At 68.9% G+C, this 12,322-nt stretch overlaps 2 protein-coding genes across 6 annotated transcripts in view; one reads left to right on the forward strand and one right to left on the reverse strand.

Annotated features, from left to right (window-relative positions):
* LOC112909228 (maestro heat-like repeat family member 5) overlaps window positions 1–6,527 on the forward strand; it is a 70,259-nt gene extending 63,732 nt beyond the window's left edge. Inside the window, exons 30-35 of the mRNA XM_072733648.1 lie at window positions 4,071–4,247; window positions 4,841–4,996; window positions 5,558–5,680; window positions 5,840–5,942; window positions 6,121–6,195; window positions 6,430–6,527. Of these exons, the coding sequence (XP_072589749.1) occupies window positions 4,071–4,247; window positions 4,841–4,996; window positions 5,558–5,680; window positions 5,840–5,942; window positions 6,121–6,195; window positions 6,430–6,527 (732 nt within the window). The remainder of the gene's footprint in view (window positions 1–4,070; window positions 4,248–4,840; window positions 4,997–5,557; window positions 5,681–5,839; window positions 5,943–6,120; window positions 6,196–6,429) is intronic.
* Window positions 6,528–9,325: 2,798 nt separating this feature from the next.
* Window positions 9,326–12,322, reverse strand: part of PTP4A3 (protein tyrosine phosphatase 4A3) — a 31,103-nt gene continuing 28,106 nt past the window's right edge. For all 5 annotated transcript variants that reach the window (XM_072733806.1, XM_072733803.1, XM_072733805.1 and 2 more), the window contains exons 4-6: window positions 11,324–11,454; window positions 10,738–10,812; window positions 9,326–9,909 (exon numbers count right to left, since the gene is read on the reverse strand). In XM_072733806.1, coding sequence (XP_072589907.1) covers window positions 9,792–9,909; window positions 10,738–10,812; window positions 11,324–11,454 — 324 coding nt within the window. In that variant the 3' untranslated portion in view covers window positions 9,326–9,791. The remainder of the gene's footprint in view (window positions 9,910–10,737; window positions 10,813–11,323; window positions 11,455–12,322) is intronic.

A 12,322-nucleotide genomic window follows, 5' to 3' on the forward strand; every position in this document is an offset into this window, starting at 1 on the left:
CAGTGGTGGAGCACCCGGGTCCCTCCCGGCCTCACCCCACACTAGCAAGTTTCTTCAGCCTTGGGCCTGACTCGGTGCCTGTCTCTGTACCGTGGGAGGGGTCACGCGTGCAGGGCGGAGACCACGCGAGTGCGGCACAGGGGGCACCTCCAGCCGTCCGCTGTCGCGGGCTGCGGCCTTTCCTCCGCGGTTTGCAGACCGGCCGGGCCAGTGGCTGCCGTCCACCGTGCGATAGAAACGCCAGGTTAGAGAAAGATGCTTTCTCACCTGATCCGGAGCGCGCGGCCCCCCCCCTCCTCCATCGGGAGCCGTCGACCCCCCACCCCCCTTCCTCCATTGGGAGTTCCTCACCCCCCCACCCTGCCTCCTCCATCGGGATCCCGCGGGCCCCCCCCATTGGGAGCCCTCGGCCCCCCGCCTCCTCCATCTGTCCCAGAGGCTGCTTGAACACCCAAGAAGACAAGAGGCCCCGACCCCACCTCCACTCCTGAACATAAGGATTCTCAGGGCTTGTGGGAGGAAGCGTCTGACGGCAGGGGGGCCACAGGAGGGCCACAGGAGGGCCAGGTTCTGAAGACATTCTGCGGCCTCGCTTGTCAGTCCACCTGGGTCCCCTTCTGCTCACCGCGCACATCCCCACGTGGTTATCTCCCTCAGGGTCACTGCTGGCACAGCCCTGCGCCCTGCACATGACATGTTGTAGGTACTGGGTGAGGGCCAACAGCACTTCTTCACTGGTCTGTCCATCCACTCGTCCACCCACCCATCTGCCCACCCATCTACCCATGCCAGCCGGCCACCCCGCCAGACAGCCACCTACTCACCCATCCATTTGTCCATCTGTGTGTCCGTCTACCTATCCACCCATCCACCCACCCATCCACCTCCCCACTCATCCATCCACCCATCCACCCACCCATCCACCTCCCCACTCATCCATCCATCCACCCATCCACCCACCCATCCACCTCCCCACTCATCCATCCATCCACCCATCCACCCTCCCATCCACCCTGCATCCATCCATCTACCTATCCCATCCACCTACCCACCCATCCCATCCCTCCATTCGTCCATCTGTCTGTCCACCTACCTACCCATTCACCCACCCACCCATCCACCTACCCACCCATCCATCCACCCATCCACTCATCCGTTTGTCCATCTCATCTACCTACCCACCCTTCCACTCGTCCATCCAGCTGTATACCCACCCATCCATCCATCTATCCACCTATCTGCCCATCCATCTGTCCATCCACCCACCCATCCACCCACTCATTTCTTCCTTGGGCCCTTCATTTATGATTTATTCTTTCATTATTTTCTGCTCATTCTTTATATATTATACACTCACTCAGTTATTCACATTCGCTCCGACGTTCACTCAGTCGGTCAGTGGACTAGTCGGTCAGTCGGTGAATCATCCGTACACCCTCCTCCAGCTGTTCCTGCAGGCAATCAGTAGGAACCTTCCATGTGCCTCTTTGCGCCGCACTGGCTGGGGCCCTGTGGGGAATGGAGAAGGCAGACAGGAGGGCCGCCACCCGGACGGCCAGGGCCAGGGAAGGGGCATGGCTCCCCAGTGGGGGGTGGGCCGGTGGCCACAGCGGGGCTGGGGGACGTGCGGATCCAGAGCACTGCTGGATGCCAAGGAGGCCTGCTGGGGTGGGGCCAGGACCAGCCGACCTGGGCAGGGATGGGGCAGGCCCAGGGCTGAGGGAGGGTCAGCGGTCAGGGCCCCCACGCCAGGGCCTGTTCCCGCCCGCCGGTGCGCGCCTTCTCGGCCACCCCTCTGCCGTCAAACAGAGCCCACCAGCTGCGTAGTGGCCCGCGTGCAAGGAGGCCCGACGTGAAGCCCACGCAGAAGAGCCGAGCTGACTGGGGCTCTAGCCCCCAGCCCTGCGGCCGTCCTGGTCTGCGGTCTCGGGGACACAGGCTCCTCCCGATGGACCCGCAGCCCCGCCCTGCTGCGCCCCTGCACCCGGGGGCTGCCCTCACCACCACGAGGCCACTCCAGCCAGCAGGCACACCCTACCCCTGGGGGCACCACCTACAAGGGCTTCGCTCACTTCTGCTCTGGGCCGACGGCCCGCGTGGGGAGGCGAGGTGGGGGATCCCCGTCGGGGCACCTGTGCGGCCCCCACAGCAGGCACCCTCCTGGCGAGACGCCTTTGGTGCCCGACGGACACCACGTGAAGACGCCATCGCCATCACGCCGCAGGTCACCCGCCCCTGAAAGCAGCACAGGTGTGGCCGTGGAGGCGGGCGGCCCGGCAAGCAGCAGCCCCCACCCCCCACCCCGTGAGGTCACCGCGGGGCCCCTCAGCCGGCCCGTCCACACGCAGGGCTGCGCGACCTCCATCCCCTGGGCCCGGGACGCCTCGCTCGTTTGGTTCCCCCCCACGCTGCCCCCACATCCCCTCAGCCTCCCGTCCCTGGCGTGGCCCTGGGCCCTGCCCCCACCCCCTCCTCGCCGCGCCCCCACTGCCCTTCTGCAGTCTTCCCGTACGCCTCCTGGCCAATTGTCCCCAGATCCAAATCCCACCCCCCGCCAGTGACTCTGCTCGGACCCTCGCCCGCATCTCGAACGCGGCGTGTGCACAACACACAACTCCCCCCACCCCCAGACGGGTGCCTCCTGTGACCCTCATCTCCGCTGATGGGGACCCCAGACCTAGGGGCCATCCAGGCAGTGGGAAAAAGCCCCAAGCAAACCCAGAATCCACCTGTTCTGCCACTGCCCTGCTGCCCTCCCTGAAGCCACCAGCACCACCCCCAGACACTGCACCCCCTGCCTGGTCCCAACGGCCGTCCCTTCTCCTGCCCCGGAGGCTCCCCCAGCAGCCAGCAGGCTCCTGTGACGATCTGAATCCATCTGTCCTCCTCGCACCAACCGGGCAGGCACGCTCCTGCCGCAGGACCTTTGCACATGCTGCTCCCTCTGCTGGAATGCTTTTCCAGCACCGCCGTAAGCATTTCCTCCATTGTCACCTTCTTGGTGACACCTTTTCTGACCCTACTTACTTAAAGTAAGCCTGCTCCACGCCCCGCCCTGCTCCATCTTCTCTCCCACGGCTTGCCCCCCCCACCTCTGGCACACATTGGGTGGCATGTGCTTTGTTTTCTGGTCCCCCCGCCACGAGAACCCCATTCTGCTCGTTCCATCCCAGCCCCCGCGCTGCGCCCAGTAGGTGCTCAGAAAGCCTTGCTGTCAAACGACTCATTGGCTGAAAATTTAATACCGTAAAACCAGACAGAGCTCAGGAAGCCACCAAGGTGGCCTAAAACTTGTCTTAACGTTGTAAAAATCGCCCTGGCCTTCCACCATCACTGACAAGGGGCCCGATGGCGGGAAATGTCCATTGGCCGCCGTGTTGTGTCCATTCATCCGGACGCTCCGGGAGCGCCGGGCGAACGGCAGGGGCGACGGCATCGGCCGAAAATGGACTCAGTCGTCTTGACAGTCGTGCAAAAGTGGGAAGTGGTCACTGTGGTGCAGGAGGTGCTGAGCCGCCTCTAGTGCACCCACCGACCCCGCAGTGGGCGGAGCCCGTGACCCCAGGTGTGCACACCTGGCTGACCTCATCTCGTCCTGCCCCCAGGCCCCGGCTGACCCACCGGGAGGCCCCCTTCCCGGGAACGGGGGCGCAGGCAGGGCGCGGCGGAGGAAGGGAGGGTGGTCTCCAGGACTGGGCGAGGGGCCCTCCGGCCAGCACGGGGACGGGAGAAGGTGGGGGCCGCCTAGCATGGGGGTAACACCCCTGAAACCAGGACAGGAAGCCGTGTCCGCGACCACACAGCTCGCAGTGCGCAGACCAGGGAGGAGCACGGCGGCTGCGTGTGCAGGGCCAGGGTGGGATCCCCGCGAGGCTGAGCGGACAGGGCCGGGCGGGCATGCAGGGGTCGGTGCGGGTGCCCGGGGCCAGAGGGGAGCTGGGAGGGGCCGCGGAGGGAGGGTCTGCGCTCGTGCTAGGTGCAGCTAGGTCCGGGGGCAGGGCTGGGGCAGGACGTGGGTGCAGCCAGTCCCCGCGGCCTCAGCCCCCCCCCGACCCCTCCGCCACCCCCAGGAAAGCCTGCTCCGCAGACAGCTGCCGCCCTTCCTCAACGGCTTCTTCCAGAACAACGAGCAGGTGGTCGTGCAGCTCATGGGCACCGTGTCGGACGTGCTGCACCGCCTGGGCGCACACAGCGCCGCCGCCCAAAGCCTGGGGGTCGCCATCAACGCCCGCTCCTTTTTCGACGACGTGAGTGCACCTGGGCAGAGTCGGGGTCTCCCTACTTGTGCCCCTCCTGTGCTGACCCCTGGTCCTCAGAGGCAGGGGGACCCGGCTGCCCTCCACCTGGGCTGGGGAGACGAGGCCCCCGGGGTGGGCGGGGGGGACACCTGGGTGTGCACAGGGCGCTCCTGGGCCGAGCCGGGCCGAGTGGCCGCCAGGTGGCACTCCGCCCCTTCTCCACGGGGCTGGACCACAGCATCCTTCACCCCTGCAGCCCCGCTGTCCTCACCTTCCCCACTTTTCCCGAGCTCAGAGCTCACAGCAACTGTTTCCCTTCCCTGGGGACCTAGAGGGATTGCCCCCCCCCCTCCAGCCACATTCGTGGGTGGTCAGGATGAGATTGTGAGGGAGCAAAGATGAGCTCAGGTCCTTGCGGAGGCCTGGGACCCTGGAGGGGGAGGCACGGCCCTGCCGGGGGCGGGGGCGGTGCCAGAGCCTGGTCAAGGGGTTCTGCTGTGGGCACAGAGACCCTCCCCACCACAGGTGGGTGGGGGGCCCAAGTTGGGTGGAGATGGGGGCCCCAGGCAGGTCCAGCTGTGAGTCCGAGCCCCCACTTGCAGGAGCGGGACGGCATCCGGGCGGCGGCCATAGCATTGTTCGGGGACCTGGTGGCCGCGATGGCGGGCAAGGAGCTAAGCAGCCTGCGGACCCAGGTCCACCAGAGCATGGTGCCCCTCCTCCTGCACCTGAAGGACCACTGTCCGGGTGTCGTCACGGTCAGTGCCTGCTGACGGGCTCTCCCCTCGGTGGGGCTGGGGACCGACGGGTAGCCGGGGTGGGCGCCGAGGCTCCGCAGGTGGCAGTAGGGCCCCCCGAGAGCACAGCTGCCTCCCTGGCCGAGGTCCACCCTGGGCACACGCACACACGCAGGCACACGTGTGTGCACACCTGCGGCTGTGCCGTCCATGTGGGCAGGACCTGGCCTGCTCCGCTCGTGGCTGCGTCCCCAGCGTGTGACATGTGGCAGGGCTTCGGGTCCTTTGCCAAACTTGGTGAAAGGATCAGGCTTTCCTGGGCACCCGCCATGCCCCACGCTGAGGCCTGCAGGAGCCTGGCCGCCGGGAAGACAGGCAACAAGCGGCCAGTTCCAAAAGGGACGGGAGGATTCCCTTGGGGCCAGGCTGGGGCTTCCCGGGTCGACCGTGGGCTGAGGGTACAGCTGGGGAGCCCGGCGTCGGGCCTCAGAGCCCACTCGAAGCTCGTGGTCTGGGGAGGGGACAGGCGTCCGGCCCAGAGAGCCGGGGCGGCGGGTGACTCCTCCCGCGCTGTCCCTGCAGCAGGCCAAGTTCACCCTGTACCGCTGCGCGGTGCTGCTCCGCTGGCGGCTCCGGCACACGCTCTTCTGCACGCTGGCGTGGGAGAGGGGCCTCAGCGCCCGCCACTTCCTCTGGACCTGCCTGGTGAGGGGCCTGGGGCACGAGGGACCCGCCGCCGGGGGCTGGGGGGCAGGGCCGGGCGCTCCCGTGTGCCCCCACCCCGCACGCACCCCCCCGGGGCTGGCAGGGGACGGGCCGGGGCCGCTGTCCAGCAAGCACTGGACCATGCTGTCCCCCGGCCAGATGACCCACAGCCAGGAGGAGTTCGGCATCCACCTGGCGCAGGCCCTCAGCTACCTGCACAGCCGCCACCGCCACATCAAGACCTGGGCAGCGCTCTTCATAGGTGAGGGGGCGCCCGGCCCTGCCCCAGCGCCCCCGCCCTCGCCTGCCCCGGGCCGCCCGCTGGCACCTGCAAGGGAGGAGCGGGGGGCGGCGGGCGAGGGGCCCGGGCCGGGCAGGGCAGGGGCTGAGCCGCCCCCCGCAGCCCCTTCCACCCGCCAGCTCCCCCGTCTGCCGCGCAGGTTACACCATCTGCTACCACCCCCAGGCCGTGTCCCAGATGGTGAGCAGCGTCGACACAAACCTGCTGTTCTCCAGTAAGCGCCCCACGGCCCCCCCCGTCCCGCCCCCCACCCCCCCACCCGGGGCTCTGATGATAAAGCAGGGCGGCCGGTGCCTTCCCTAAAGTAGGGCCAGCACCCCGGCCTGGGAGGCGGGAGGGGGGACCCGGGTGATGTCCTGCCGCCGCCCCCACCCCTGCTGCCCCCCGGGGACCCCAGTGGGCAGACAGGACCCCAGTCACCCCAGGCTTGTCTCTCCTCCCCCTCAAGCTTTTGAAGATCTCAAAAAAGACCCGGAGCCCAGCATCCGAGTATTCGCCACCAGGCAGCTCTGCTTCCTCCAGAAGGTGGCGGCCAGACCGCAGTGACCTCCTCCGCCTCCCCGCCCCCGCCCCCTCCCCCGTGCCCGCCGCACTGGTCAGCCCTGCCCCGTCCACACAGAGCTCGGTTGCATAACATTTTTCCACTTGAAAGAAAGATCTAGATTCAACAAAGAGCGTCGCACCTGTCGGCTCCCTGCCTGCCACCTGGCCCCAGAGGACGGAGGCCAGCCCAGGAGACACTGGCCGACAGGCCAGGTCTCCCGGAGACAAACCGTGACGTGTGTGCAGGGCCCCCCAGTGACCGCCCCTCCCTGCCCGCGCCCCTGCAGGGGTCAGGTGGACGCCCCCCCCACGACCCCACCTGACCGGAGCCCAAGCCAGCGGATGGAGCCGTTCACCGGGGCCTCCTGACCCCCGAGTCCTCACCCCTACAGTCCCTGCCCAGCTGGGGGGCGGGGGGAACGGCCGTTGGCTGGCCTCCTTCAGGCCATGGGACTCCAGGTCTCCGTCCACCCTGACCCCATCCTCGTGGGGACGGTCAGGACCAGAGCCAGACCTTCCCAGTGGGGCCGGGATGAGCCGTGTGGCCTGAGGCAAGCTCTCTGCTTCCCGAGCCTCAGCTATTCCATCTGTAAAATGGGTACTAAGACCTGCCTCCCACACCCCTCACGGGGCTGAGTCCACAGGAGGTCCTGACCTCGCAGGCACCCCCGCCTCCCAGGGGGCCACCCGGAGGCCCGCCTGGCCATCAGTCAGGTCCTCCCTTCTCAGCCTTGGTTTGCCCACATGTGAAATGGGCAGATGGGCCTCTCCCCTGCCCGCTGCAGTTCCTCAGAGCCTCACCCCAGGCCAGCCGGCTCCCCACTTGTGTGCCGGGTGCCCACACTGACCCCTCCTTCCACCTGGAGCACCTTCCCACCCTCCCCCCCGGGGGGCCCGCCACGCTGCGCCGTGCCCCGGGGGCCTGCCTGCATGTCCCCACCACAGGGAGCCCCCGGCCAGCCCCTCCTCAGCTGCAGAGCCTGGGCCTCCCCTCCCTCGCACCAGACCCCACCCCCCAGAGACTGTGAGCCCCTCGGGGCAGGAATGCGGCCTCCAGGGCGGGCACAGGGGGAGGCCCCGCAGCTTGGACCCTGGGTTGAAAAAATACAGCGAGCTTCACAGAGCACGGATTTACTAGCCTTCTCGGAGGTGCTTCGTTTGGTGGAGCTGGGCGCCCCCCCCCCTGGGGTGCAGAGAGGGCTGGGATCTCCCCCTCCCTATGTCTTATCCGTCCGTCCATCTCTGAACAGGGCCACAGAGGAGCAACTTGGAGAGGGGAGGGCGTCTGCCTTTTCCCCACTCCCATCCTGTGCACTGACCTCCGTGGGTGCTCCACCCCCCGGCCGGGGCAGGGGGGCTGTGCTCCGGGTTCACGGGGTCCCCTGGGGCCAGCCTGGTGGCTGTGGCCCCTGGGCAGGGCTACCATCGCCCCTAAAAGGGGAGGCTTCCCTGGGTTCTCCCAGCAGCTGCTCCCTCCGGCCCCGGCTGGGCCGTGGGCAAGGAGGCCTCCTCTACACTCTCCTCCGGGAAGCCCGGCTCAGGGAAAGCCGGGGGCCGAGTGGGCCTGCACCCCACGGGTTCCTGGAGCCCACAGTGGTGTGACAGACAAGCCTCGAGTCTGGAGGCGGGGAGGGGCCCAGCTCCGACCTAGCAGGCCGCTGGGCTCTATGGAGCCGGGCACACGGAAGGCGCCCCATTAGCGGTGTCCGCGGTGACAGTCACTGCCAGGCCAGCTGCCGCAGGCTGGGACACGGGGAGCGGGCCTGGGTCTCCACTGGCCAAGGCCCGGGGCCCCGAGGAAGGGGCGGCCCACACGGCCACCCCAGGGCCCTCCGTTCAGGTACCAGTGGAATGGGCCCAGGGAGGGGCACCTGCATCCAAGCACACCCATCTGTGCCGAGGCCCAGCCGTTGCCCTTCCTGGGCCCTGGGGCCCCTCCCCTGGGAAGCAGAGTAGGGGTGACAACCTGGGTAAGCTGGTGAGCCCTTCCCCACAGACCTCTCAGTGTGTAGGGTGCAGGGTGGATGGAGGGAGGCTTGGGCCAGGGTGACTCCTGAGACAGGCGCTGGGCCCAGTGCCTGGGGGAAATGTCATCAGTGCGGCCTCCGGGGGGGTGGGTGTCCGCAGGTGGGTCACACCCCATTCCCCCAGCCTCTCCCCACACAGCCAGGCCCCTCCTCCCACCTGTGCCCCCGTTTCCTCGGCCAGGGAAGGGCCGGACCCAGCTCTGGGAGGCCCGTCCACAGGGGCACCCAAGCACGGCCCTCCACGCGCCCAGGCAGGCCCTGGCCGCCCCATCCTGCACCCTCAGACTCACTCACCCCTGTGCCCCAGGGTCACCCTCTGCCCCTCTGGCCCCCCTCCATCCCCTGGGCTGATGGGATGGTGCACCCCTCGGCCTGGAGCCAAGTCGGCCACCACTGCCCGTACCCTTCTCTGCTCCTCTAAGGCTGAAACAAGGACACCCACTGGGGGCAGGACGGACGGTGCCCCCACTGGATGGGGGCCCTGAGAAACCAAGTGAACCCCCGCCTACCCCGCAGAGGGGAGACACTGGTGACCCAGCCTCACCTTCTAATGCCCCAGGGCCCCCCAAAATGGCAAGAAAACTGGGTGGGCCCACATGGGGTGGCGCTCCCTCCAGCACATCAGGGACGGCCCTGGCCCTAACCCGGGGTGCACAGGGACAGGGCGTGGACGCCAGGGGGAGCCCCGGTGCAGGAGGACCTCCCCGGGGTCCACCCAGTCTGGGGGGGGCACCGTCCACACCTCCTGGCCCGCACCCGCTCTCCACGCACACACACAGCCACAGGGTCCTGTTTATTGCCTTCGAGTGTCCAGGACATCTGACGGTCTCCAGACCCAATCACTGAAAGTGCCAAGGACAGGTCAGGGCGCGAGGCCGTGGAGGAGGGGTCAGGCCCAGTGGCTAAAAAGTCCACCTGTCCCCTGACAAAGGAGCCTGAGAGGAAAGCTGCCCGCGGGACCGGGGGGGAGGGCAGGGCAGGAGGGCGAGGGCCAGGGGCACCCCACTGAGCCTCAGGGAGACGCGCGGAGGGGGACAGGGCCGCGGGGGCGGGAGGCAGGGGAGGCGCGTGTCCAGAGGGGCGGACGCGGCGCAGGGACACGCGGGGAAACGGAGGACGGGGCCGGCACGGGGCACGCAGGGCGAGCGGGCCCGGCGGGCGTGGGGTGCCGAGGCGCCGGGACAGAAGGTGAGCCGCGGCAGGGGGTGCGGGCCGCGGGGTGCCTGCTCGGAGCCCCCGGCTACATGACGCAACACTTGGTCTTGTGCGCGTGCGGCTCCTTGAAGCGCAGTCTCTGCTTGGGCCGGTATTTTTCCAGGTAGGTGAGCTGCTTGCTGTTGATGGCTCCGCGCCGCTTCCTGGGGAGACGGGACAGGGGGCGGGCAGGTGGGGGCGGGCACAGCTCGCAGGCTGTACCACTACCCCTGCGGGCCGTCCCCTCCCGGCGTCCCCCTTCCCCACCCGCCGTCGCTGCTGCTGGCCCTCGGCTGCCCTGGCTGTCACCTCCTCCAGGCAGCCCCGCAGCACCCACCCTCCCGAGGCCCCTCGCTCACCCGGGCACCGCCCTAGCCCCTGGCCATGGGGTGGAGCCTGGGCATCTCTGCAGCCCGGGAGGGAGGGATGGAAGGGGGGGACCTCAGGTGACAGGTGAGGGTGCAGGGGACACCTTAGGCTGCAGGAGGTCATCCGTCCATCCGTCCCACCCCCAGGGCCTCAGGCATGGCCCTTGCTCTGGCCAATGGAGCACGAGTGGAAGAGACACGTGTGTGCCCAGCACAGCTTCCCGAGCCTCTCGGCCTCGACACTGGCCGCCCTGGAGAGGCCCCAGGGCCCCCGAGCAGAGCCCCCACTTCACCGCCTCTAAAGGTCATGGGGTCAGGTCTGAGCTGTGCTCGGTGCTGGGGTCTGGACCTGCCCGGTGCTGCAGCCCGTCCCCTGTCGCCGTCCGCGCAGCTGCAGGCCACGGAGCCGGGAGCCTCTCCTCACCTGCCCCTCCCGGCACTGGGAGCCTCACAAGGACCCATCCTCACCCGGGCGGGCAGCCTGGCCGCGTGGGACCCGGGACATCTGTGAGGTCACCCTGTGGCCGGGGGTCAGGAGCGCCCACTGGCCAGACAGGGCAGGGCGTGCAGGACCACGGCCCCTCCACCCAGATCCCTCCGCGCCCACCCGTGCCGGCCACTCACTGTCGGATGAACTGGATGGCATCTTCATACTTCATCCCGCTCTCGATGAGAGCCAGAGCCACGAGGACCGGAGCCCTGGGGGCAGACGCAGGGCTGGGTCACCAAGCCTCGGTCGGCTCCCCCGCCCCTTCCCCTGCCGGGCCGCTGCTCAGGCCCAGGCCCAGGCCTTCACCCTCACCGCCCCCCCAGGCTCCCCTGAGGACAGCACAGGCGGCAGCCCAGCCCCACCATGTGCTGTGTGGCCCCAGGCGGGCCAGGCACCCTCTCTGGGCCTCAGGCTCCCCGGGTGTAACCGTGCAGGACAGTCAGAGGGAGAGCAACCCTGGGCGTGCATCCGGCCCGAGAGGAGGGCCCGATGCCAGCCAGCAAGCCTTGCCCTGGAAACAGGGGTGCACCGCCCGGGTCACTTCGGTCACACCTGGCTGGAGGGGCCCTTTGTGTCTGTGGGGGACCACTGGCAGCCGCATCCGGCTCCAGCCGCAGGCCGTGGGGTCAGACTTGGGGAAGGACTTCCTCCCTGCGGTCACGGCCGAGGGCGCGCCAGACCGCGGGACCCCGGGAAGCCGGCCCCGCCCGCCCAGCTCACCGTCCCAGGCCGGCCACGCAGTGCACGGCCACGCAGCTGCCCGGGTCGTCACAGAACTTGGCCTTCAGCAGGCTCAGCCAGTCCTCCACCACCTTACCAGGCGGGGGCGCCCCGTCGTCAAACGGCCAGTCCTGCGGAGGCCAGAAGGCCGTGAGGCTGGGGGGCCGGGCTGCCCTGACGAGGAGCGAGGGACCCCACGAGGGTGCGGGAGGGCAGGCCCCTGGGGGCAGAGAGCTCCTCATCCTCTCCTGCTCCCTTCGGCCGCCCCTTCTCCAGGAAGCCCTCCCAGAACACCGCGCCCTCTTCTTTCCCGAGCGCCTGAGCCCGCCCCTCCGTGCCCGCCCACCACCAGCCTGAGGGTCTCTGGCTCAGCAGCCCCAAGGGGTCTGGGCCGCACACCCGGCTGGCGCGGGCGTCTGCCGCACCACGCGGCCCGGCTGGTTACCGACCAGGAAGGGGCCAAGAAAGGGCGGTGGGCTGACACCCGGTTCAGCTACGGGGGGGGCCTCTCCAGACATTCGGGGATTCATTCGGTTTTGAAAACTCAGCGGCCCAGGCGCTGTGCAGGGGGCGGCGAGGCGAGCCGCGGGGTCAGCGTAGCCAGGCCACTGCGAGGACCGACGCTCGGGGGGGCAGCGGGGCCGCTCCAGAGCCAGAGCCGGTGGGCGCCAAGGGTGAGGCCAAGGGGCCCACGGAGGCTGACGGGAGGCGAGGCCCTGAGCCAAAGCTACCAACTAATCCTCCCCGACACCAGCAGGCGCGGCCCCGCAGAGCTGGGGGTGGGGGGCCCCGCAGGTCCCCCACTCCGTGCCCAGGGAGCCCTGCACTAGGGGAGGTGCCACAACCCTGCGGGCGTGAGGCGGCACAGCCACCCCATCCTCTGCCTGGACTCGGTCCCCAGGGCAGGGGACCAAGGAAACAGCTCCAAGGCTCCCTCCCCACAGCCTCCGCAGAGAGCCTCCCGGGACGGGCGGCACAGGTGCACCTGCCCTCCCCTCC

The sequence above is a fragment of the Vulpes vulpes genome, chromosome 13 (genome assembly GCF_048418805.1).
Source record: "Vulpes vulpes isolate BD-2025 chromosome 13, VulVul3, whole genome shotgun sequence".
Classification (NCBI taxonomy): Eukaryota; Metazoa; Chordata; class Mammalia; order Carnivora; family Canidae; genus Vulpes; species Vulpes vulpes.